We start from the raw sequence: 25,254 nt of genomic DNA, 5'->3' as shown, positions 1-25,254 counted from the left end.
CCAAAACTCAGGCAAAATGGAGAGCAGTCTGGCACCCAGAGGGTCTAGTGAAATGCATAACCAAGCAATATAGAGCCTGGCACCAGGGGGTTAAGTGGGGACACCATGCATCTCCATTTAACTTCCGGGTGGGCAGAAAGTAAGCAGCTATCTGAACAAATGCTGCATAAGGTAAGGGAGCAGAACACCTGTCAAAATGATGGGTGTTCTACTCCTACCTTTTTTTGTAATCTCTCCTTTTATTTTTGAGATATTGGTATCCTAAGGAATGGTACATCGGGTTTGGTGCACTATGTTGATGACTGTAAGATTTTTTTCTTCTATTTTTCTAGTGTGCTGTGTTTTATTTTAAACTTTTTACAGGATGGTATGGGCAGCCATCTGATAGACTGCATCCATTACTGTTGGATATAAGTATTAGTCCATAAAATGGCTAATACTAACCCCTATATTATTACTCCAGTTTCCACCACCACAGGGATACTAGGAAGTGCCAGGTAGCAGTAGTACTGAACAGTCAAAAAATAGCGCTTCTGGTCTGGGTGGTAGCAGACTTCACTTAAAGGCAAGTTAAAATTAAATTCATGAGGCAATGCATGAATGAGTCTGATTTTAATTGTTACATGTTTTTAGCAGACACTTTGGGGGAGATTTATCAAGCATGGTGTAAAGTGAAACTGGCTCCGTTGCCCCTAGCAACCAATCAGATTCCACCTTTCATTTTTCAAAGAGTCTGTGAAGAATGAAAGGTGTGATCTGATTGGTTGCAAGGGGCAACTGAGCCAGTTTCACTTTACACCATGTTTGATAAATCTTCCCCTTTGCTTTTAACCCCTTAAGGACAGAGCCTGAAATAGCCTTAAGGACAGAGACAAATTTTATGAATATGAACAGTGTCACTTTATTCATTAATAACTTCGGGATGCTTTTACCTATCCAGCCGATTCTGAGAATGTTTTCTCGTGACATATTGTACTTTACATTTTTGGTAAAATGGAGTCGATACTTATAACAAATCTTAATGAAAAACACCAAAATAACGTGAAAAATTGTGAAAAAATGCATTTTTCCAACTTTGAAACCTTTCTGCTTATACAGAAAATGGTTATGCCACATAAATTATATATTAAATAGCATTAGCAACATGTCTACTTTATGTTGGTAGCTTTTATTAAACTATATTTCATTTTTTTAGACTATAGAAAGCTTAAAACATTAGCAGCAAATTTCAAAATTTTCTGTAAAATTTCAAAATCAGATATTTTTAGGGACTTGTTCAGGTCTAAAGTGTATTTGAGGGGCCTGTATGTTAGAAAGCCCCACAAAGCACCCCATTTCAGAAAGTGCACCCCCCCAAACATCCAGAAAGTTTTTTAAACCTTTAGGGGAGTCACAGAAATAAAAGCTAAGTGTGTAAGAAATTTGAAAATTTTTATTTTCTGTGCAGAGATTTTATTGTAATCCAATATCTTTCATAATGATAAACCTATTAGCAGAGAAATGCACCCCAATATTGATTGCCCAATTTCTTCAGTTTATAGAAATACCCCATATGTGGCTCTATTGCGCTATTTGACGCAACCACAAGCCTCAGATATAAGGGAGCGCCTAGTAAATTTCAACGCCTCCGTTATATTTGGTCATTTTTGACTGTACCACTTCAGGTTGACAGAGGCTCTGGGGTGCCAAAACCTAAAAAACACCCCTAAAGGGACACCATTTAGAAAACTAGACCCTTCAAGGAATGTAACAATGGGTGCAGTGAGCATCTGGACCCCACAGGTGCTTCACAGATTTTCAGAACAATGTGGTGTAAAAAAGGAAAAATTCAATTTTTTACACTAAAATGTTGTTCTAGCCTTCATTTTTCATTTTTACAAGGGGATAAAAGAAAAAAAAAACACCAAACGTGTATCGCAGTTTCTCCCGAGTACAGAAATACCCCACATGTGGACATAAAGTGCCAAGCGGGTGCAGGACGGGCCTCCAAAGGGAAGGAGTGCCAATTGGCTTTTGGAAGCTGTATTTTACTGGAAAGGATTTCAAGGGTCATGTCGCATTTACAGAGCCCTCGTGCTGCCAAAACACTGGAAACCCCCCACAAGTTTCCAGAATGGGGTCACTTGTGGGGGATTTCCACTGTTTTGGCTGCACGAAGGCTCTGTAAATGCGACATGGCGCTCATCATCCATTCTGGCCAAATCCAACCACCAAAATCCAAATGGCGCTCCTTCCCTTCGGAGGCTTGCCCTGCACCCACATGGCGCTTTATCTCCACATGTGGGGTATTTACGGACTCGGGGGAAATTGCTCTACACATTATGTGTGTTTTTTTCTCTTTTAACCTCTTGTGAAAATGAAAAATTTAAGGCTAAAACAACATTATAGTGTAAAAAATTTAATATTTTATTTTCACGCCATATTGTTCCACATTTGTGCCCGTCACCAGTGGAGTCCATATGCTTACTACACCCCTTGTTACATTCCCTGAGGGGTGTAGTTTCCATAATGGGGTCACTTGTGGGGGGGTTCAACTGTTTTGGCAACACAGGGGCCTTTTGAAGGCAACATGGCCCCTAGAAATCCAGCCAAATCCAGCCTCCAAAAGCCAAATGGCGCTCCTTCCTTTTGGAGGCTTACCCTGCACCCGCATGGTGCTTTATGTCCACATGTGGGGTATTTCCGTACTCAGGTGAAACTGCTCTACACATTTAGTGTTTATTTTATCTTTTAACCCCTTGTGAAAATGAAAAAATCAAGACAAGATCAATAATTTAGTGTAAAAATTAAACATTTTTTACACTATATGTTAGTCTAGCCTTGATTTTTTTCCTTTTTCACAAGGGGTTAAAAAAGAAAGTGAAGACAAAACGTGTAGGGTAATTTCCCCTGAGTACGAAAATATCCCACATGTGGACATAATGTGCCATATGGGCACAGGGCAAGCCACCAAAGGGACAGAGCGCCATTTAGAGGCTGGAATGGAGGATGGAGTCCATGTCGCAATTAAAAAGCTCCTGTGCTGCCAGGACAGTAGAAACCCCCCACAAGTGACCCCATTATGGAAACTACACCCCATAAGGAATCCAACAAGGGGGTACAGTGAGCATATGGACCCCACTGATGACGGGCACATATGTGGAACATGTACCGTGAAAATAAAAAATACAATTTTTTCATTTTCACGCCACAAATGTGCCCATCACCAGGGGGCCATATCCCTACTGCCCCCCTCGTTAGATTCCTTATGGGGTGTAGTTTCCAGAATGGGGTCACTTGGGGGGAAGTTTCTACTGTCCTGGCCGCACAGAGGCTTTGTAATTGCATCATGGCATCCTCTAATGGGAATGGCGGCCATACCTATTTAGCTGGGGAAAAGGGACAATTCTAATTTATTTGGGGGTATTAGGCCAATTATTAGTTTATAAGGTTGAAAATGACAGGTGTCCATCAAATTCAACCTGTGTTGATCCAGAGGAAGGCAACAAAAACCCTTGTGAGGCAGACGACAGTAGCCTCATCACAGGGGAAAAATTCCTTCCTGACTCCATAATGGCAATCAGAATAATCACTGGATCAACGTGACCCCTGAAATAGGAATAAGGGACAGAATTTAGAAAATGTAGAACCTCAATTATGTGTGGTACGCCTTGAAGCGATCCAGTATGCAGAGGCCAGGGTGATCAGGACAGGTGTCACACTGGAAAATGGTGTTCAAACAATACAGGAGTAGGTCAGCTCACCGTTAGGAAAAATTGTGCAGGGTTGGTGGTGATCCCAATGGAAGCAGGTGGATATAAAGCGGACCGCACCCGGTAAATAATGAAAATAGGACGTAGAGAATCCACAGCTTCCAAAATTAGATACTTTATTTATAGAGCATAAAAAGTTACAAAAGGGAAGAATAAAAACGTAGGCCTACATGTTTCGGGGAAAAAACCCCTTGATCACGGCAACAACATTTAGACACATTTGAGAGATATATATGCTCCTGTTTGAGATACGTCATTAAGGAAACATCATTAGGGAAACACCCCACAGGTAGGAGGGATTACATGAAGGGAAAACCTATAATCAACAAAACAAACAAAAAAAGGTAACTATATTTACAAAGGCAATATAATAAACTGCATCAATACAGATATGACAAGTCAGTTTTAAAATTCAGACCTTTCGGTGCTCTGGTCTCGAGACAGAGTATCCAGAAAGCTTCGCGCTTACGGAGGAGGCGGACCCAATCTCCCCCCCTCTGTGGTCTGGATACTCGCTCTATAGGAATGACACATAGAGAGCAGCAATTCCCCTGGTGTGAATCAAAAAAATGTCTGGTTAACCCTGACATAGCTCTACGGGGGTTAAATCTAGCTGCTGCAGACGCATCAGAGATGTGCTCTGCAATTCTCTGTTTCAGTTTTCTTTTAGTACTACCAACATACTGCACATTACATTCAGTGCACCAAGCCAAATATACTACAAAAGTAGTGTTGCAGGTAATAAAAGAATTTATGGTAAATGTTTGGCCCGTGCTTACCGATGTGAAAGTAGTACTTTTTTGGATGTGACCGCATAAGTTGCATCTGGACATCGCACACTTGTAAGAGCCTTTGGTAGAAAGCCAGGTGTTTCTCCGGGTAGTATGGTTATGAATGACCGTAGGAGACAATATATTTCCCAGGGTTTTACCTCGTCTAGCAACGCAACGTATTCCTGAAGATAAAATAGCCTCACATTTATTATCCTGAAACAGAATAGGGATGTATTTACGTACTATATTTTCTATCTCTTTAAATTGTGAGCTATAAGATGTCGAAAACGTCAGTGGAGAGACAGATGTAGCTGATGGGGAAACATTGTTAGGTTGTTTGTCTCTAAGGTGATAGCTTCTATCCTTGTTGTCGGCTATCCTTCTGGCCCTATTAATGGTGTGTAGGTGATAGCCCCGCGATAGCAATCGTGTAATCAAATTATTACAAGCGTCCTCATACGTGACATCGCTGGAACAAGCTCTTCGAGCTCTGATAAACTCACCGACTGGGAGATTGCGAGTCACATGTAACGGATGGTGACTACGTGCGTGTAGTAATCCATTCCCTGCAGATGGTTTCCTGTAGAGGCCTGTCTGAATGCGGCCCTCCTGGAAACGTAAGGAAATATCCAAGAAGGAGATTTGAGAAAATTCATGTTGATATGTAAATTTCAAGTTTAGATTATTTGAATTAACATATTCCACAAAATCACTGGCAAGGGAAGGACCCCCCGTCCATATCAGGAGGAGGTCATCTATGTACCTCCCATACCACTGGATATACTCGTGGTAGGGATTGTGTGGATTGTACATGATGACCTCCTCCCAATATGCCATATACAAATTTGCTAAAGACGGGGAAAATTTCGCCCCCATAGGGCAGCCGATCAACTGTAAATAAAAAGTATCGCAAAACTTGAAAAAATTATGGGAAAGTAAGAATTCTGTGATAATAATAATATAGTCTTTTAGGGACTCACCATAATTGCTGTATTTTGCGAGATGGTATCTTAGGGCAGTAATAGCTTTGTCATGTGGGATGCAGGAGAACAGTGCGGTCACATCCAAAGACAGCCAAGAGCTGGAAGAATTACAAGGTAAATTATCTACCTCCGCAAGTAAGTTTTTGCTGTCACGTATATAACCAGATGTTCTGGTAACTAGTGGTTGCAATAAGTTATCAAGCCATGCACACGTACGCTCTACCAAAGAACCCACACCCGATACAATCGGCCGAAGTGGAGGAGGGAAAATGCCCTTGTGGGTCTTGGGGAGTGCGTGAAACATGGGTATCATAGGATGTTCAACTAGGAGGTACTCCATCTGTTTGTTCTCCAAGATACCCATATTAACCCCTAGCTCCAAGACATCCTGGAGTTTTTTTCTAAAAATCTCAGAGGGATCGAAGGGAATGGTTTTGTAGGTCACTGCATCATCTAGGAGTTTTTGAACTTCCATAATGTAAAGTGATTTATCCAAAACTATAACGGAACCTCCCTTATCGGAGGGACGTATAACAATATTGGGATTATTGGCCAGATCCTTGAGAGCTTTTTTTTGGGGGGGTGTAAGATTATGTTTGGAGTTATTTACCTGTTTTGTTGATAGAGATCTTAATTCTTCCTCCACTTTCAGTTGAAAAATATCCATAGCTGGTACACGTGAATTCACTGGATAAAAATATGGGTTGGGTATACATGTTCTATTAATAGTAGTATCCACAGTACAAGCAATAGAAGAGTCACTGGTTTGTAAATCCTGCAATGTGTGTACCGCTATCTGTTCCTGGAAGGACAAACTGAGGGGGGTCTGTCCCAAACCTACTGAATTCAAATCGGGTGGTAATGCATCACATAAATCATCACAATCTGTAACAGCAAAAAAATGTCTCTTAACAGTGAGAAGTCTGACAAACTTATTAATGTCCTGTAACGTCTGGTACAAATCAAAATTGCAGGTAGGAACATATGAGAGTCCGTAGCCCAAAACTTCTAGTTGGCTGGAGGAAAGTATACAGGCTGAGAGGTTGTAGACATCATGGGCATCGGTCAGACTCTGCGTCTGTTGTATCCGTTTCCTCCCCTGCCGATGTTTCCTCCCAGCCCTCCTTGTACGTTTTTTGATGGCTGGGCATTATAGTTACTGGAAGAATCCCCTGTATTTTGGTAAGATCTTGTATTGGGACGGGGCCCCGTCCACTTTGAGGTTTTATTGGAAGATCTTTTTCTATATTTAGTATTTTTACGTGTTGTTTGTGATGATGTTGTGTTCAGTTCATCCAATTCCGAAGCCTCAGTTTGTGTATCTGTTGTATCCTCCTCAGTATTACTAAAAGTAACAGAGCGACGAGATGTATCACCCTCAGCTTGTTTATTTTTCAAAATAGGGTGCGGTGGACGCTGTGTGCGGCGTTTCTCTTTCCAAGTGTGCACACTGTCAGATAAGTAGTCTTTTAAATCCCGATTGAATTTATTTTTCTTGTTTTGTGCAATTTCTTCCTCCAGTTCCAACAGGTTTTTACTCATCTCCTCCAGAGTGCTGGTATAATTTTCCATAGTTTCATATTGTACTAGAGATGATTGTAGGTCAGTTATAGTTGAGTCAAGATCGGTAAGTTTTTTCTGTTGTTTTGCAGTCCGTATTGACATCAATCTAAACGAGCAATCCGAAAGGGCTTGGTTCCAATCATTTACGTAATCTTCTCCCTCTGTGGTATCTGGTGGTTTCTTTAATCTTAAACCACGTGGTATCATTTTTTTATCCATGTATTGGTTCAGGGTAGACATATCCCACCAGATACGGAGTTGTTTGCTTTTCGCTTTTTCTAAATCCCAAATGGTTTTTTGCATCTCCACATTTTGGTTTTCAATATTAGCTTCAGAAAAAACATTAGCCACTCTCAATAAGCGATCCTCATTTTCTAATGACATGTTTCCTTATATATTCACAAAAATTCAAAAAAATGTATTTATATCCAAAAAATTATTATTATGGAAAAAGGGATAGCCACCAAAAAAGAAAGTTATTTCACACAAAAATATATAGTCTTTATATACACAGTCCAGTCGGAGCACGACATGCAAGAAGATAGAGTTCAAACAATACAGGAGTAGGTCAGCTCACCGTTAGGAAAAATTGTGCAGGGTTGGTGGTGATCCCAATGGAGGCAGGTGGATATAAAGCGGACCGCACCCGGTAAATAATGAAAATAGGACGTAGAGAATCCACAGCTTCCAAAATTAGATACTTTATTTATAGAGCATAAAAAGTTACAAAAGGGAAGAATAAAAACGTAGGCCTACATGTTTCGGGGAAAAAACCCCTTGATCACGGCAACAACATTTAGACACATTTGAGAGATATATATGCTCCTGTTTGAGATACGTCATTAAGGAAACATCATTAGGGAAACACCCCACAGGTAGGAGGGATTACATGAAGGGAAAACCTATAATCAACAAAACAAACAAAAAAAGGTAACTATATTTACAAAGGCAATATAATAAACTGCATCAATACAGATATGACAAGTCAGTTTTAAAATTCAGACCTTTCGGTGCTCTGGTCTCGAGTATCCAGAAAGCTTCGCGCTTACGGAGGAGGCGGACCCAATCTCCCCCCCTCTGTGGTCTGGATACTCGCTCTATAGGAATGACACATAGAGAGCAGCAATTCCCCTGGTGTGAATCAAAAAAATGTCTGGTTAACCCTGACATAGCTCTACGGGGGTTAAATCTAGCTGCTGCAGACGCATCAGAGATGTGCTCTGCAATTCTCTGTTTCAGTTTTCTTTTAGTACTACCAACATACTGCACATTACATTCAGTGCACCAAGCCAAATATACTACAAAAGTAGTGTTGCAGGTAATAAAAGAATTTATGGTAAATGTTTGGCCCGTGCTTACCGATGTGAAAGTAGTACTTTTTTGGATGTGACCGCATAAGTTGCATCTGGACATCGCACACTTGTAAGAGCCTTTGGTAGAAAGCCAGGTGTTTCTCCGGGTAGTATGGTTATGAATGACCGTAGGAGACAATATATTTCCCAGGGTTTTACCTCGTCTAGCAACGCAACGTATTCCTGAAGATAAAATAGCCTCACATTTATTATCCTGAAACAGAATAGGGATGTATTTACGTACTATATTTTCTATCTCTTTAAATTGTGAGCTATAAGATGTCGAAAACGTCAGTGGAGAGACAGATGTAGCTGATGGGGAAACATTGTTAGGTTGTTTGTCTCTAAGGTGATAGCTTCTATCCTTGTTGTCGGCTATCCTTCTGGCCCTATTAATGGTGTGTAGGTGATAGCCCCGCGATAGCAATCGTGTAATCAAATTATTACAAGCGTCCTCATACGTGGAACAAGCTCTTCGAGCTCTGATAAACTCACCGACTGGGAGATTGCGAGTCACATGTAACGGATGGTGACTACGTGCGTGTAGTAATCCATTCCCTGCAGATGGTTTCCTGTAGAGGCCTGTCTGAATGCGGCCCTCTGGAAAATGGTGTCCTTCCTGATCCCCCTGTTACGCCACACTCTGCACTTCTTCTGGGGTCTCCTGTTTTCCAGTGTGGGGGACGTCACCTGGAAAATGTTGCCCTGGTGCGATACAGGGTCCCACATATCCAGAAGCGCTGGGTCCGCTCCATGGCTGCTAAATATTAGGGCTTTATTACAGCTTCTGATATTTTCAGATCGTGCCGCAAGCTACAGTAGCTCGGGCAGCGAGGGACCAGAAGAGGAGGTGCTGGTATAAGAGTTATCCCTGTACAGGTGGTAACCTTTATCCAGCAGTGGGAAGATCAGTTCCCAAACGATCTCCCCACTAACTCCGAGGATGGGGGGGCATCTGGGGGCTGGATTCGGGTGTCCCTTCCTCCATACACTGTAATGGTACCTGCACACTGCGGAATGGAGAAGGATAACCCTTTGTGCATTCCGCAGCTGGCACCCGCCGGCGGACTGATGCAGGCACGCGTCTCCTCTCGTGTCACACTCCATTCTATGCACGGGCGGATTCCGCCCTCTGTCCAAAGAATGAATGTGTTCATTCTTTGGACGGACAACGGAATCCGCCCATGTCATAGATTCCATTCATTCTTTGGACAGTGGGCGGAATCCGCCCGTGCATAGAATGGAGTGTGACACGAGAGGAGACGCGCGCCTCCATCAGTCCGCCGGTGGGTGCCAGCTGCGGAATGCACAAAGGGTTATCCTTCACCATTCCGCAGTGTGCCCGTACCCTAAATCTGTAAGTGCACTCTGAGGTACGCTCACAGAGTTTGTAGAATTTCACGCCATACCTTGATCTCTTATTGGGATGGTTCTGGCGGGAAATACGTGTCTGGGGGGCAGCGTACGCTACGCTACCCCCAGACACGTCACTGGATGATGAGGACGATGAGGATGAATCCTCATCCTCACTGGCTGTTTCATGTCGGAGGCAATAATAGCGTATGCGTCCGACGCCGAAAACACCTTGGGGGCCATCTTTATACGGGGATTGGTATATGGGGTATGTAAATGTGTATTGTAGTGTAGTGTAAAACTTTATTCCATGTAGTGTGGTGTAGTGTAGTGTTTTTTACGTGTTTTTTTGACAGTAAGAAAAAATATCCCTACGCCAAGAAAGGAGCTGCTGATAAATGCCGCACTTAGGATATAGGGGGGAAAAAACGCCCCTACGCCAAAATGGAGGAGTTGCTGATCAACGGCGCACTTATGTGCGATGCTGATCAGCACTCAGCGGCGTTAGGGCGCAAAAAAAAAAAAAAAATTTTGGGGAAAAAAAAATCTTTTTAACCCAAAGCAACTGATCAGTGAATGATATTCACTGATCAGTCGCTAGGGGGCAGTAGAGCGACGCTGCCGGAGATTGCCGAGACCCGCCGAACCCGAGCATTTCCGAAGATTTCCGACGCTGGACGACTGAACCCGGAAGTGAAGCGAAGAAGACGCGTGGACGGCGCGGACCGCAGATCTTCGCTCCGGACGCCCAGATCAGGTGAGTATGGTACACCTGCACCACACACACCTGTTCTGCACCCCTCAGCTACCTAGCTGAGGGGTGCAGAACCCGGCAAAACTGTTTTTTTACAGTATGATCGCCGTGATGGGCTGGTACTGGCCGGCCTATCACAGCGATCGTGGGGGTGGCATCGGCGCCATCTTTGGTGGGGACACTTATGGCGATTGGTGCTATCTCGGACAGCACCAATCGCCATTGCTTTCCGGGTCACCGGGTCACCGATGACCCGGAAAGCTGAATTTAGCTGCTATATGCTGATCTGTATTGATCAGCATATAGCAGCGATCGTTGGCACGGGAGGGGTTAATCACCCCCCGTGCCGACGAGCAGAGATGGCCTGCTATACATTAAAAAAAAATAATAATAATTGTTTGATGTAGAAGGGGGTAACATGCCAAGTCCAGAAGTAGTTAAATAATCTCCATATGGTGTAGAAGTTATGTCTCTGCTTGGCAACTTTATATATGGCCTAGTGGTTGTGCCCATTTGGTATTCATTACAATAACAGGACCCAACATTATTATAGCTATATGTTTCTTTCCATACAGTTAAGGTTTTAAGCCTCACAGGAAAATATTTTCCCTGAACATTAGTTCTTAAGGTCCCTTTACAATTTGTCTCTGTCTATTACATCAATCTCTATATATTATATAATCTGTTGATCTGTGGATGTGTTTAACTTTAGCTGCTATTCACCAGTTATGCATGTTATGACCGACATGAAAATAATGCTCTGGCACCGTTCACTGTCACCTACATTTCCTAATCAATTATGGAAAATAAATCTGAGGTAAACCATTTTTTATCCTACTTTTTTAGCTTGGCACATTGATATTTTACCACAACTGTAGCTGCTTATGTTGTTAAGTATTTTTTTTACATGTGATACCAAGGGGGAAATCCACTGTGAGATCCAGAACAGTCTTCCTTCCTGTAGCATGTGAATGTTACTTTTATTCTTCTACATGCACTCGACTTTTCTGCACATTTTTAGTGCTTTTGTAAACTTTACTTAAAGGGAAACTGACAGCATAGATATACATATATCTATGCTGCCAGTTTCCACTAACCTACTTAGAGGGCATCCTGTAGGTTCCTTCCTCTTCTTTAAGTGATCTGGTATTTTAAGAAAAAAAGATCTTCATTTTGGGCTAACAGTGTTACAGAGGAGGGTCACCACCCCACCCCCACCTCCTCCAGCCGGCTCTGGAGGAGGTGGGGCAGCGTGAAGACACAGCAGCTAGGGGGCACAGTCAGTGTCACAAACCCACCTCTGTGACACTGTCAGCCTCAATAAAGATACTTTTGTTTCGAAAATGCCCGATCACACAAAGAAGAGGATGGTACCTACTGGATGCCTCCTTCGAACGTAACCGGAAACTAGGATGCCTCCTTAGAACGTAACCTCCTTAGAACGAAACCAGAAACTAGCAGCACGGATATATACATCAATTTACCTTTAAATATCACTTAGGGTGAACCATGTGTGAAAAATTTTGATTGTCTATCCAGTAAGTCTATCTAGTAAGTCTTGTGCTCTCTGCAGTTACTGTTTAGAGAAATAGTACATTTCTCCTCTATACCATTGACTATGGTCAGTTATTCCAAAGCATGACTGATGAGAGGGATTCCTTCTGGATCTCCCAAATGCTGCTGTTAAAGTGCACTTGGACCATGCTGTAGAGTGACTTCCCAGACCCAGCGGACAAGGCCTTCAAATCTTCCACCAACTTCTCATCACAGGAATAAATAGTATTTTTTTGGTTCCTATTAGAGATGTGCGAACCTGGAGCATGCTTGAGTCCATCCGAACCCGAACTTTCGGCATTTGATTAGCGGTGGCTGCTGAAGTTTGGTAAAGCCCTAAGGCTATGTAGAAAACATGGATGTAGTCATTGGCTGTATCCATGTTTTCCAGACAACCTTAGAGCTTTATCCAACTTCAGCAGCCACCGCTAATCAAATGCCGAATGATCGGGTTCGGATGGACTCGAGCATGCTCCAGGTTCGCTCATCTCTAGTTCCTATGAAAGACTCTTCCTTGCTTAATTCCTTTTCTTTAACATTTCCCCCTTAAATATGCACCTACAAAATGAATTTTTTCTCCCACATGATGGCCGCATATAGTGCTAAAAAGACAACCATCTATTAATAATGACAGAAGTGAATAATGATTACGATCATTACTTCAGGCCAGCTTTTTAATGTCTTATTGTATCCAGTTTTGGAAACATAACACGTTTTTAGTTTTTTTTTCCCCCCATAGTAATAAAATTTCCCATAGTAAAAACAAATAATCAAGAAAACGGATCTCAAACTAGAAGAATTGTAAAATCGCTAGTTTTTCAAGTAAAGTATACAGGAGTTCTTTACAAATAAAAAGAGAAAAATCTTATATTTTTATCTGATAGCCTTAGTAAAGTGATTTCAACTTCAAGAGTACAAGAGTAGGATAAATCTTATAGTTGTGATTTGCTTTTATGTTTTTTATTTATCTTTAATATAGGAATTGTTTCTTTACAAAACTGATGAATTTAATACGACTGTGGTAACGGAGTTCATTCTTTTGGGTTTCTGCAATTTACATCGTCTACAGATTTTATTTTTTGCATTTGTACTATTGGCATTTATATTCTGTGTTATGGGGAACAGCGCCATCCTTATACTTGTAAGATATGAGCATTCACTTCATACACCAATGTATTTTTTCATTAGTAACTTTGCTGCTTTGGAAATTATTTTTGTATCTGTCACCATTCCTAAATTTTTAGCTAATCTAATTGGAGCTAGCAGGAAAATATCATTTACTGGATGCTTTGTCCAGATTTACACATTTCTCATTCTGGGAGTAGGGGAATGCTATCTTCTGGCAGTTATGGCCTTTGATCGAGATTTAGCCATTAACAACCCTTTACACTATTACAGTATAATGAATAAAACTCTCTGTATTGAACTTGCAGTTGCCCCATGGGTTATTGGATGTCTATTAGCTGCCATACCTACAATAATTACAGCTCAACTGGAGTTTTGTGGGCCCAATAAAGTCAACCATTTCTTCTGTGATTTGGCTCCAATACAGAATATAGCCTGTTCTAATCCGTGGGTCAGTAATGTGGTCACAAGCTCAGCAGCCGTATTTGGGACTGTCCTGCCATTCATGACGATTTTAGGATTCTACATCCACATCATTGTCGCTATCTCAAAAATTAAAAGCACCACAGGCAAACAGAAAGCCTTCTCCACCTGTTCCTCCCACCTCATTGTAGCCAGCATGTTCTACTGCTCAGCCATTGTCGTATATATTAGACCTAAAGGCAGTCATCATGACAAATTCCTTGCCCTCCTGTACACTGTCATTATTCCAGCAATTAATCCGTTTATCTATACTTTAAGGAACAAGGATGTGAAAACAGCTCTAAAAAAATCCACTAAGCCACTAATAGGTCATTGGCTGAAATAGGGCTAGATATTAGGGATGGCCAAACCTGCCGAGGTTCGGGTTCGTACGAACCCGGACCCTCAGCAATGATTCCCGCTGTCTTAAACCTCCGTGCAGAGGGTGGATACAGCGGGAGGACCGCCTGGAAAACCGGGATACAGCCACAGCCATAGGCTGTATCCCAGTTTTCTAGGCGGTCTTCCTGCTTTATCCACCCTTTCCACGGAGGTTTAAGACAGCGGGAATGATTACCGAGGGTCCGGGTTTGTACGAACCCGAACCTCGGCAGGTTCGGACCATCCCTACTAGATACATTCAGCAAAACCATTGCAGATGTCCATGGATGGAAGAAGAAGCAACTTTTACAAAATCTATATAAAACAGAACACATTATGGATACTGTTCCAAGGTTCCCATGAGGCGTTTAGGACATCTGGGGGTATTTTTCCCTCTAACCATAGCTTTGTGGATGGCTACATGGTGCACAATACGTTCTTGACCCCAGGGTATACTTTAATTAGGTGTCTGTGGGTGGTGTACCCCTTTAAGTGTGTGTGCGTTCGACTCAGTCCACACACATAAGTACCCTGTTTCCCCCAAAAAAACACATCCTCAGATAATAAGGTATAGTGAAGGATTTAATGGATAGCTTAAAATAAGGAATCCCTCTGAAATCAAGGCATCCCCGGAGAAAAGAAATCCACCGAAAGTAAGACCCCTGCCACTACCGTGCCTTTACCCTGTCCCACCCTCCACCACCAACACTTTGTGGTCCTTCCCTGGCAGTGGCGCAGGCATAATGCTGGTCCATGGCCCCCACGTAATGCCACATGTCCTACTGCATCCCTGAGGTCCCGTTGCTGGGTGACGTCACTCAGCACTGCCTGGAGCAAGCACATACTCAAGCCCCAGGACTTTGGAAAGTATTCTTGAGTATTCTTCTTTATGAAAAAATAAGACATCCCCTGAAAATAAGACATAGCGCATCTTTGGCAGCAAAATTATTATGACACTGTCTTATTTTTGGGTAAACAGGGTAACTTGAAAAATAGGAAATAACTTTCCCTATCACAGGGCATAGGACAAAATGGTTTTGACTTGTAATCCATGCCCAAAGGGTACAATATTAGCAGAAGAGTCTTTGTACAGCTACCTTCTCTCACTGATCAATTGGGCATCTATGTCTTCTTAAATATAACTGTCAATTTACCCATCCAAGAGTAAGGGTAGCATTACACAGGCCGATGGGGGCCCGATAACAGCTGTAAACTAGCGCCTTTTCTGGGCCTATTACATGGCTGCATGGACATCGTTACCGATGTCCTTGTAGCCCTTGCTAAACTGTATACATTACCTGTCCATGCTTCAGGGCTCCTCTTGCGCTCTGCTTCTCCCTGGATAGGGTTGATTCGGCAAATTATCATTCTATGTAATAGTACCCTAAGAGCACATCTCGAATGACATCACCACTGAACCATGGAAAGAAAAGTTTTTAAGGCAAAGACAAACAGAAGTAAGTAAGTCAAAAAAAGAGAAGAAGAAGAAGAAACCAGTTCAGAAATGAGTAAACACACAGAAGTTGACACAAATACCAGGAAAAAGGAGAAAAACAAGAAAAAAGTACCAACTTGGTAGTGAACATTTCTGATCTAGAGTTAACACCTGATGATTAAGCAGTATAAAGGGTTGGGGTTTGTCCCTACATTAAAGCAGTCCAAATTTGAATTACATTTTTGTGAAACACCATACAGGGTTATCACACTTCCTGAATGTAAGTTTTTATATTTTCAAGAAGGGTACAAAAACATTTCCTGTGCTCTGAAAGTTCCTCAGAGCACAGTGGCCGCCATAATTCTTAATTTTAAAATTAATAAAAAAATAAGTACTCGTCCTTAAGCTGTCTACCTCGCCAAATTAGGTAATCAGAGGAAAGGGGAAAAAGGGGTGACCAAGAATGCACCGATCACTTTGACTGAGCTCCAAAGATACATTATTCGAGATGAGTGAACCGAATCTGGCAAATCAAGATCTGCTGCGAATCGCGCTGTCAATTCACTTTGTTCTGTGAAGCGAATTTCCGCCGTTTCGTTAAGGAAATTAAAAAAAAAAAACTAAATTTCAGCCACACATTATCTCTGGAGCATCACTGGGCGGAAAGAAAGGGATTAACCATAATCCCTAATGCCCGTCCAATCAGCTGCAGGACCCTCTGTGATGTCAGCACCTCCCCCTCACCTTCTATATAGGGCGGTTTGTTAAGGAGGTGGCCAGTCAGCTGTGTGTGGAGGAGAGAACAGGATGGCAGCAGGCAGTTAGAGAAGAGCAGGGAGAGACTGACAGAGCAATTTAGGGACAGAAAGGAAAGGAGAGGAGGGCTGATTGTGGGTTATGTCAGCACCTCCCCCTCCCCCTCTATATACGTTTTTTTCGGTAACACAGGTGGCCAGTCAGCTCTGTGTGGAGGAGAGAGGAGGATGGCAGCAGGCAGTTAGAGCAGAGCAGGGAGAGACTAACACAGTGATATAGGTGCAGAGAGGAGAGGAATTGGATGACTAACTGGCTGATTGACATTTGTGATTTTACGACTTTTGACACTTTTACAACAACATGCTTTAACAAATCTGCCTTTTTGTAATAGTTCAAGTATTGCAACTACTATAGTTCTGGCTGTTTTTATGAAATTTGTTAAGATTTAATTCATGAATCTTAACAAGTTTGACCAAAAATTTGCAAAGCTTGCAAAACGAATTTCAAGCAACTTTGCTTATGGTCATGTACAGTACACAGCTCTGCTCAACTGCATAGAGGCCAGTGCGTAACATGTTTCTCTGGCACTGGGTAAGCTTCTTTGAGCACATAGAGTGACTTTGAGTGTTGCTGATTTTAACCCCTTGCCGCAAAATGCCATGTTTCAAAATGAGTGTATCAACCAAAGTATACCACTAACATAAAGAGGAATGTGTCACGAAAAAACAATCTCAGAATAACTGCGATAGTTAAAAGCATCGCAGAGTTATCACTACATAAAGAGAGACAGGTCAGATTTGAAAAATAGGCCCGAGGCATTAAGGCCAAAACAGGCTGAAGAGGTAAGGGGTTAAAGGGGACCTCTCAGCAGGGTTAGACAACTCTAACCTGCTGAAATATCCCTATTGTGCAGGAAACAACAAGTATAAAGATATGCTCCCATACACAAAGTCATTCACCCCTTGGTCCGGTAAGACTGTTAGTAGAACTTATGGAGTACTCAGGGGTCAGTAATATGAAAAATAATGCACAATTATTATTATTGTTACATTTTTAGTTCATCTAAGAAAACTCCCCTAGCTGAGGATATCAAGTCTCATGGGAACATTTCCCCTCCAGAATTATCCTCATTCTGAGATTCCCTTTCCAATTAAGCACATTATAAAAAATTTAGATTTCAATCTTAGTTTTATTCATCCCTGACCTATAAGAAGATAGTGCTCTGGCACCAAACAACAATATCTACATTGAATTATGGGAAATAAATCAGAGGTAAAGGCAAATATTTTCTTTCCTATGTCTTATTTTCTGCATGGAAAATGCATATTTTGTCATAAAATTGGCCATGGGTTTTCTTCTTTGCAACACCATGGGTAAAATCAATGGCATAATCCAGAACGGCATAATCCAGAACACCAGAACATAGGATGCCACTGATCTGAAAATTCTCCAAATGTGTCTGCATTTTCAACATTGTGTATGAATTGCCGCTTTACTGTACTATTTCAATTTTTCATTGTGGAATTCTCACCAAAACTCCACCAGTTCTCAACCGATTGTATCTTACGTTTCCTCGCCCAGAAATATGTGAAATAAAGAAATTATCATGGAAGTAGGGTTGCTCCGGATTTCCTGTGAGTAATCCCATTGCAGAACATTATGCTCCACTGTTCCTCTCGGAAACGGCTACTTACACAAAATTATCAATGGTACCCACCTATTTCTCGTCCCCCGCTAATGAGCTGAATGTGCATTGTTTCCAATGGGAGGGAGGAACATTGCCACCAGACTTCTCTCAACAAAGCGTCTTGCCAAAGGTCCTGTTACGAATAATAAATTTATACAGAGGTTGCCCCAGTCAGAGTCTCCCGTCACCCAGCCGCAGTGATATGTATATATCTATATGTTTATATCTGGTTATTTTTATTCTCTCTATCACACCAAACTTCACTTTTCTATTATTTTCCATTGATCCCCATGCATACACATATTTTGTCGAGTTTGTTTCAGTCCTTATTTATACCTTTTTCACTTGTATCACTTTTAATGTATCTATTTTTAAAAGATTTATTTCTTCACAATACCTAAGTTTTTGTTTCAATTGCTTAATTCATTTAATTTATCCATACCAGTACATGGATCACATAATTATTTATATAGTTATTATTTCCTGAATATTTTATGTTGCCTGTTATCCAAGTTATCCAGGATTAGAAAAAAAATACTACTTTTCCTTTGCAAAAACAGCACCACCCCTGTCCTCAGGTTGTATGTGGTATTGCAGTTCATTACCATTCACTCAAATGGAACTAATCTGGAAAACCATATCCAAGCTGCATTAAAGAGTGGTTCTATTTTGGAAGAAAGGAGGCATGTTTTCTTAACCTGGATAACCTCTTTAATCACGCTATTTTTATTTTTGTGATTTATTTGTGCCAACACCAATATGTTTATATGCATACAGTAATTGTATATAACCTTGCACACACTTATCACTTCTGATTCACTTTGGATTTTCAAAATGAATTCATATTAGTTTCTTGGGAATGTCTATAATCGACTATTTTATTAGACAAAAGAAATGCAGCAGCTCACCGCTAATGGCAAGATAAAGACCCAATTCAGAAATGAAAATCACTAAAAGCAGCCCCCCCCAACTACTAAAAAAAAACTCCATAAAAATAATGAGGCTCTTGGTTATCATTTGCAAATGGTGTAAACCATCCCACCATTATAAGGTGGCTCCATGCTCGGGATGGACCCTATACTGTACTATGGCGTCTCCATGGCATATAATGAGACTATGCTCTGGGCTTCCAACTAATACTAGCATGTCCATACTGGCATGCCCAGAGCATAGGCTTATTATATGCCATGGAGAGGCTGGTACAGTGTAGGTCCATCCCGGCATGAGGCCACCTTATCATTGGGGGGATGGTTTACACTGTTTGCAAATGGTAACCAAGACCCTTATTATTTTAATGGAGATTTTCTTTACCAGTTGGGGGGCTGCTTTTAGCGTTTTTAATATCTGTACTGGGTTTTTTATCTTGACATTAGCGGTGAGCATTTGTTTATTGTGTTTTTGTGTGTTTGCAATTTCAGCCATAGCAACGTGCTCCTGCCTAGTGTGAATGGTTCTGTAGGAGAGCTGATTAAATTTGTCTTTTTGCCTATTTTATTTGACCACATGAACCCTCTGGTATTCTGCATTCTGGCTTGTCAATAAATTACACTTCCTGGGTAGTCTGCATGTGTGGCCTGCTTCCTTTCGCTTGTGATGTCATTTCTTACTGTGAATTTAATGGTTTTAAGTAAAAACAAAGCTGTTTTTAAATGGTTGGCTTTATGGGTGTGGACAGTAGTATTTTCTGGGGGTTTTTTCTTCACTTTCCTGATATGTGGGGAGTGTGTCAAAAAGACAAAGAGGTTGACTAACTATCAAGACCAACTATCAAGAATTGGTGTCACCCAGACAGATTGTATTTTATATTAGTAGATTATGCATTTGTCTTTGGGGACGTAATTTTTTATTATTTGTGTGATGTTATCTAAAATTCCACTGATGTATATGAATTAACAAGTAAAAATGTGTAATAATAATAGTAATGTATAATTAATTTTTTTTCATGGCTGCTGCTTTCTCCCCTTTTCTTGTTGGTCAAGCAGAGCCAAGGTCAAGTGTAGCCCTTGGTCTGGTAGAGTTGGCAAATCCATGAATAGCATGGACACCTATTAAATTTTACTCTTATCTTAATAACACATTTTCGTATAGATAAAATACTGTATATTTTAGTAAAAAGTGAGTCTTCTATTTGGCAGACTTCTATATATAACACAATTGTGGAAATGTTCCCTCAGTATAAGGCTATGTTCACACACAGTAAAATAAAAATTAAATATAACTGTAAAATACAGAACAATTATGTGTGTTTTTCTCATCTAATAGGCTATGTTCACACACAGGATTTCCGTCATTCTTTTGGTCAGTATTTTTTCAACCAAAATCAGGAGTGAAACTGACAGGGAAAATTTTAATTGAAAATGTTTGCACAGATTCTGCGTTTTCAACCCTCTCCTGATTTGGTGGCAAAAATACTGACCCAAATACTATGTGAAAACCCAGTTGTCTCATCAAATAAACGGCCCCTAATAATGATCATTATAATTGGCGGCCTATGTTACGAGATGGCTGCCTTTCACGATGTGTTCTTGAAGTGGGATCATGAAATTACTATGAATTACTATGAATACTAAAATTACACATAAAAAAATATGCATATACAAGTATATATTTTAAGGATGTTTTTTAACAGCACATTTCATGCCAGATGGAAAACACTTCTTCAGGCCTTGCCCTTGCTACAACTTTTACAACTTTAACTACAGTATATCAGCTTGAGTCTGTGTTCTCACTATGGAAACGTACCGTTCTATATCAGGAATTATAGATAATGATGACTGCTAACAATGATGATGATCAATATTTGCGACTGTTAATATTAAAAGATGGCCGCCTTTACTGCTATAATCCCATATTAGGAACCTATGTTCATACACTGTACAACAAAGGTAAAATATGGCCGTAATTTTGAGATCAAAATATGGCCATATTTTCAAAATAATATTATGCTCCATTGAAGTCAATGGAAAAATTGTATGCATAGTATAAAACAATGGTTGTAATTCATAACTGTTTTCATCACCTGTTCACACATTATTGTAATGTATATAATGCCGCCTGTTAGTGGTACGGTATTTTGCACAGTTATACTAATATTTGTGTTATTTTTGATGTAGAGATGGCCTCACTACAAAACCTATGAAGTCAATAAGACCGTGATAACTGAGTTCTTACTTCTGGCCTTTTCTAATTTTCATAATTTTAAGATTTTACTTTTTGTCTTCATCCTATTGGCATTTATGTCCTGTGTTATGGGGAACAGCACCATACTTCTATTAGTAAGATATGAGCATTGCCTTCATATGCCAATGTATTATTTTATCTGTAACTTTGCTGTTTTGGAAATTATATTTGTATTCATCACTGTTCCTAAACTTCTAGCTAACTTGCTTGAAGCTAGCAGGAAGATATCATTTATTGGATGCTTTGCACAGATGTATTCGTTCCATATTTTAGGAGTAGGAGAATGTTATCTTCTGGCAGTTATGGCCTTTGACCGACATTTAGCCATTAACAACCCTTTGCATTATTCTAGTGTAATGAATAAAGCTCTTTGTATTGGACTTGTCGTTGCCCCATGGGTATTGGGATTTGTCATAACTGGCATTCCTACAATAGTTACAGCTGAACTGGAGTTTTGTGGACCCAATGAAGTAGACCATTTTTTCTGTGATCTGGCTCCGATTCAGAATATCGCCTGTTCTAATCCTTTGGTCAGCAACCTGATCACAAGGGTAGCAGTTGCCTTTGGCACTATGGTTCCATTCATGATCATTTTAGCGTTCTACATCCAAATCATCGCTGCCATCTCTAAAATTAAAGGCACTACAGGCAAACAGAAAGCCTTCTCCACCTGTTCTTCACACCTCATAGTAGCCGGCCTATTCTACTGCTCAGCCATTGTTGTATATAGTAGACCCAAAGGTAGTCAACATGACAAATTCCTTGCCCTCTTGTATACCGTGATTATTCCAGCACTTAATCCATTTATTTACACCTTGAGGAACAAAGATGTCAAAGCAGCTCTAAAAAAATCAAAACCACTAAGAGTTTGCAGTGTGCGTTAACTAGCAGTACGCAGTTGCAGTAGGCTAAAAAAAATCAATTAAATAGACCATAATACTTTTGTATAGAGCTTGTCTTATGTCCAGTAGCCTGGCATGTGGACTGAAGTATGGACTCCCATAGTTACTTTGCAGTTTTACTACTCTATTTTCCTTAGTAGTCTCTCACAGCCGGTTTATAATAATTCAAATACAAACTTTATAAATAAATTGCAAGTAGTATCCAGAGACTGAAAATCAATAAAAAATCAAAAATACTAATATTTAATATTCATATAAAAAAAAAATTATAAACATGTTAGTACCAAAAAATTAAAAAAGGAATATAGGGTCAATGTGCACAGTATATAAGCAAACAACATAGTGTATAAAGCATATCTGTCAGAAAAAACTTTTGACATGTTACAGAGACATACAAAAAAACAAAAAGTGCAATAGCAAGTACTTACCATACATACTCCCCCCGGCGTATACGCGATAAAAACCTGCTCCATGGATATTAAAAAATTAGGATCTTAGCAAACTATTTGATAAACTAGAGTGTACCATGTCACCACGTTAAGGTGTCCTCAGAGACATGGTCCTATTCCACACCAGCAATAGGCTCTCCTAGGCTACTAATAAACCTACAACTGTGCAGATAGAGAGTGAGTAGGACCATGTCTCTGAGGACACCTTAACATGTTGACATGGAACACTCTGCTTAATTAAATGGTTTGCTAAGATCCTCATTTTTTAAAATCTATAGAGCAGGTTTTTATCATGTGTACGTCAGGGGAAGTGTGTACGGTAAGCACTTGCACCTGTGGGTTGCTGTTGCACTTTTTTTTTTTTTACTGTACTTAAGTACTTAAGTACAGTAAAGTACAGTACAGTACTTAAGTACTGTACTGTACTTAAGCCACATGCGGCATGCATCCTACAGTGTGAACAGAGGCATAGAGGTGCTGCCAATTTTTGCTTTTTTATGTCACATGTCATATGTCAAAAGACATGACATGAGACATGTTAAAAGTTTTGATCGGTCGAGGTCTGAGTTTTCAGACCATGAATGATCAGGAGAACCACGTGAAGAAGTCCATGTGCAGCATGTTTTCTCCTGACTGTGAGCTTGCTTCATAGAAGTAACAAAATCAATGACAGGTAGAGATGAGCAAACCTTAATCTCCATAATACTAGTCATCAAAAGGAGGGGGGGGGGCGTGTCTGGAAACCGATGGGAGCAGACACTTAGCTCCGAGCTCCGCTCCAAGCTGCCGATACATTGCTGTTTACACCTGCTTAACCTGCACCGAACCCTCCCACCATGGGCCAGAAATACCCCCAGAAGTCCTCCGACACTCACTGCCCCTTTCAGACCAGGCTTCCTTGACAGGACCCCAGGTTAGTGAGCTGTGACCTAACGCAACTCTTTTTAGGCCAGATGGTCAGACATGTGGGGAGGCTAGCACTCCACCGCACTCCTGCCCTGTTACCAGAAGAGGGGTCTCCAGAGGCACAAGGGAATGACAGAGAGGGGGATCCTCTGACACCTAAACTGCAGCGCGCCTCCATTCGTCAGGGGGTGACCCATGCAGACATGTAGGCCCCAGACACAGCAGCCACAGCACGACGCAGGCTGGCCCGGCATTTTCCCATGTTGCAGGGAACTGACACCAGTGAGGGAGCTGGAGAATAACATCCTTATATGGGGGCTCCCAGAGGCTACCCCAGATAATGACCTGAAATGTACGGTGGAGGCCATATTCAACAAGATCCTAGATGCCCCAGCGACCCACAAGGTTCAGTTGGACAGAGCCCACAGGGCCCTGTGCCCTAGAGAGACCTCCTCCCTGCCTAGGGACATCATTTGCTGCGTCACTGAATACACCCTGAAAGATTCCATTACGGTCAAGGCTTGTGAAAAACAGGACATTGACTTTGATGCAGCACCTCTATAGATTCTGCCGGATCTCTCCTGGGTAACGTTCCAGAAGAGGAGGAAACTACACCCACTGCTCCAGATTCTATGAGACCTGAACATTCCCTATAGGTGGGGGGTTCCCGTTTAGCTTTATGGCGGGAAGAGATGGGAAATCTGCTACCCTTCGGGTTTTGGATGGCCTTGGAGGGTTCTGTGCAGCCCTGGATATTAAGGTCCCACACCTACAGCACTGGGAGTTGACACCTTCCCCCACTTCCTCCAACTGTGTGGACCCCTGTAACTGGCCAGAGGAAGCGGGCTGCTCAAGGGATTTCCCCCTCCCAGTAGAAGTCTTCTGGGCAAACTTGCTCTGCCTGAGATGTGTGGACCCGCCAGCCCACAGCCCCTTAGACTCAGACGTTGTTGGTGTAACCCCGCTCCTCCCACATATGGGTTCGGTTCCAGCTACTGGATACAGCACACTTTACTATTGTTACGGGCAGCCATGGGGCTGCTCTTTGTTCCTGATGGTTCCATGTCACTTTGTGCAATGTCTATTCTTCAAACAAGGGAAAGACTTCCTCACACAGGTTCTTGCTAAGTTGGCACGCCAACCCCTGTCCTTATTGTTCTTTGGTGGGGATTTTAATTTACCACCCTCCAAAACCTGGGATTGGCATGCTGTTGCCAGCCGTTTGCCCCCTAAGGGCACAGTTCAACTTTCCTCAGCCCTTCGCAGACTGATCAGGCAGCATCAGCTGTTTGACCTGTGGCGATGCCACCGAATCTTGAGGTCTGTCCTGTGTGTGGGAAAGTCCCATGGAGGACTCTCTTTCCCGGATGTACACAAGTATTATCTTGCTGTTCATCTACGGAGGATCTCGTTCTGGACTTCTCTCCAGGTCTTCAATAAATGGACAGAGATAGAAAAGGTCTTTATGGCACCAATTCACCCCAGTGAGGTGATCTGGTCTCTTGAATATTCGGCATGACAAACTGGCTCCTAGGGCCAATGAGACACACTAGGGAAGTCCGGCTAGCATGTGATAAGTTATTTTGCCTTAAGTCCACGCCCTTTCTCCTCACCCCATTTCTCTATACTGACTTTGTTCCGAGAAGCTACGACCATCACACTATGTGGCCCTGGCATACTTCCTGACTCTTTCGTTTTGCCAATGTGGTGTGCCCTTTCTCAAGGAAGGTCCTGCCATTCCAGGTTCCTAAGAAGCGGTTTGACTTGCTGCTACGTGTGGCTGCTTTCCATGAACAAGTTTCCCTGTTTGTTTCTGTGATTACTCAACACCAGCCATTTGCAAAATCCACTGTTCAAACTGTTGTGTAAAGGTTCATCCTCTACTAA

General features: G+C 41.6%; 2 protein-coding genes across 2 annotated transcripts; both read left to right on the top strand.

The window, feature by feature from the left end:
- Positions 1-11,873: 11,873 nt before the first annotated feature.
- Positions 11,874-14,017, top strand: LOC138770509 (olfactory receptor 2A1/2A42-like). The gene is made up of 2 exons (XM_069949614.1): positions 11,874-11,900; positions 13,064-14,017. Exons 1-2 carry the CDS (start codon positions 11,874-11,876, stop codon positions 14,015-14,017), a joined length of 981 nt encoding a protein of 326 aa, XP_069805715.1.
- A 2,678-nt stretch (positions 14,018-16,695) lies between these two features.
- LOC138770508 (olfactory receptor 10A7-like) lies at positions 16,696-21,994 on the top strand. Its single transcript, XM_069949613.1, has 2 exons — positions 16,696-16,770; positions 21,044-21,994. Exons 1-2 carry the CDS (start codon positions 16,696-16,698, stop codon positions 21,992-21,994), a joined length of 1,026 nt encoding a protein of 341 aa, XP_069805714.1.
- The last annotated feature ends 3,260 nt before the right edge of the window (positions 21,995-25,254 follow it).

This window comes from Dendropsophus ebraccatus, chromosome 13 (assembly GCF_027789765.1).
Source record: "Dendropsophus ebraccatus isolate aDenEbr1 chromosome 13, aDenEbr1.pat, whole genome shotgun sequence".
NCBI classification, from domain to species: Eukaryota; Metazoa; Chordata; class Amphibia; order Anura; family Hylidae; genus Dendropsophus; species Dendropsophus ebraccatus.
Note: the sequence above shows the minus strand (reverse complement) of the source record. Positions and strands in the feature narration are given on the sequence as shown.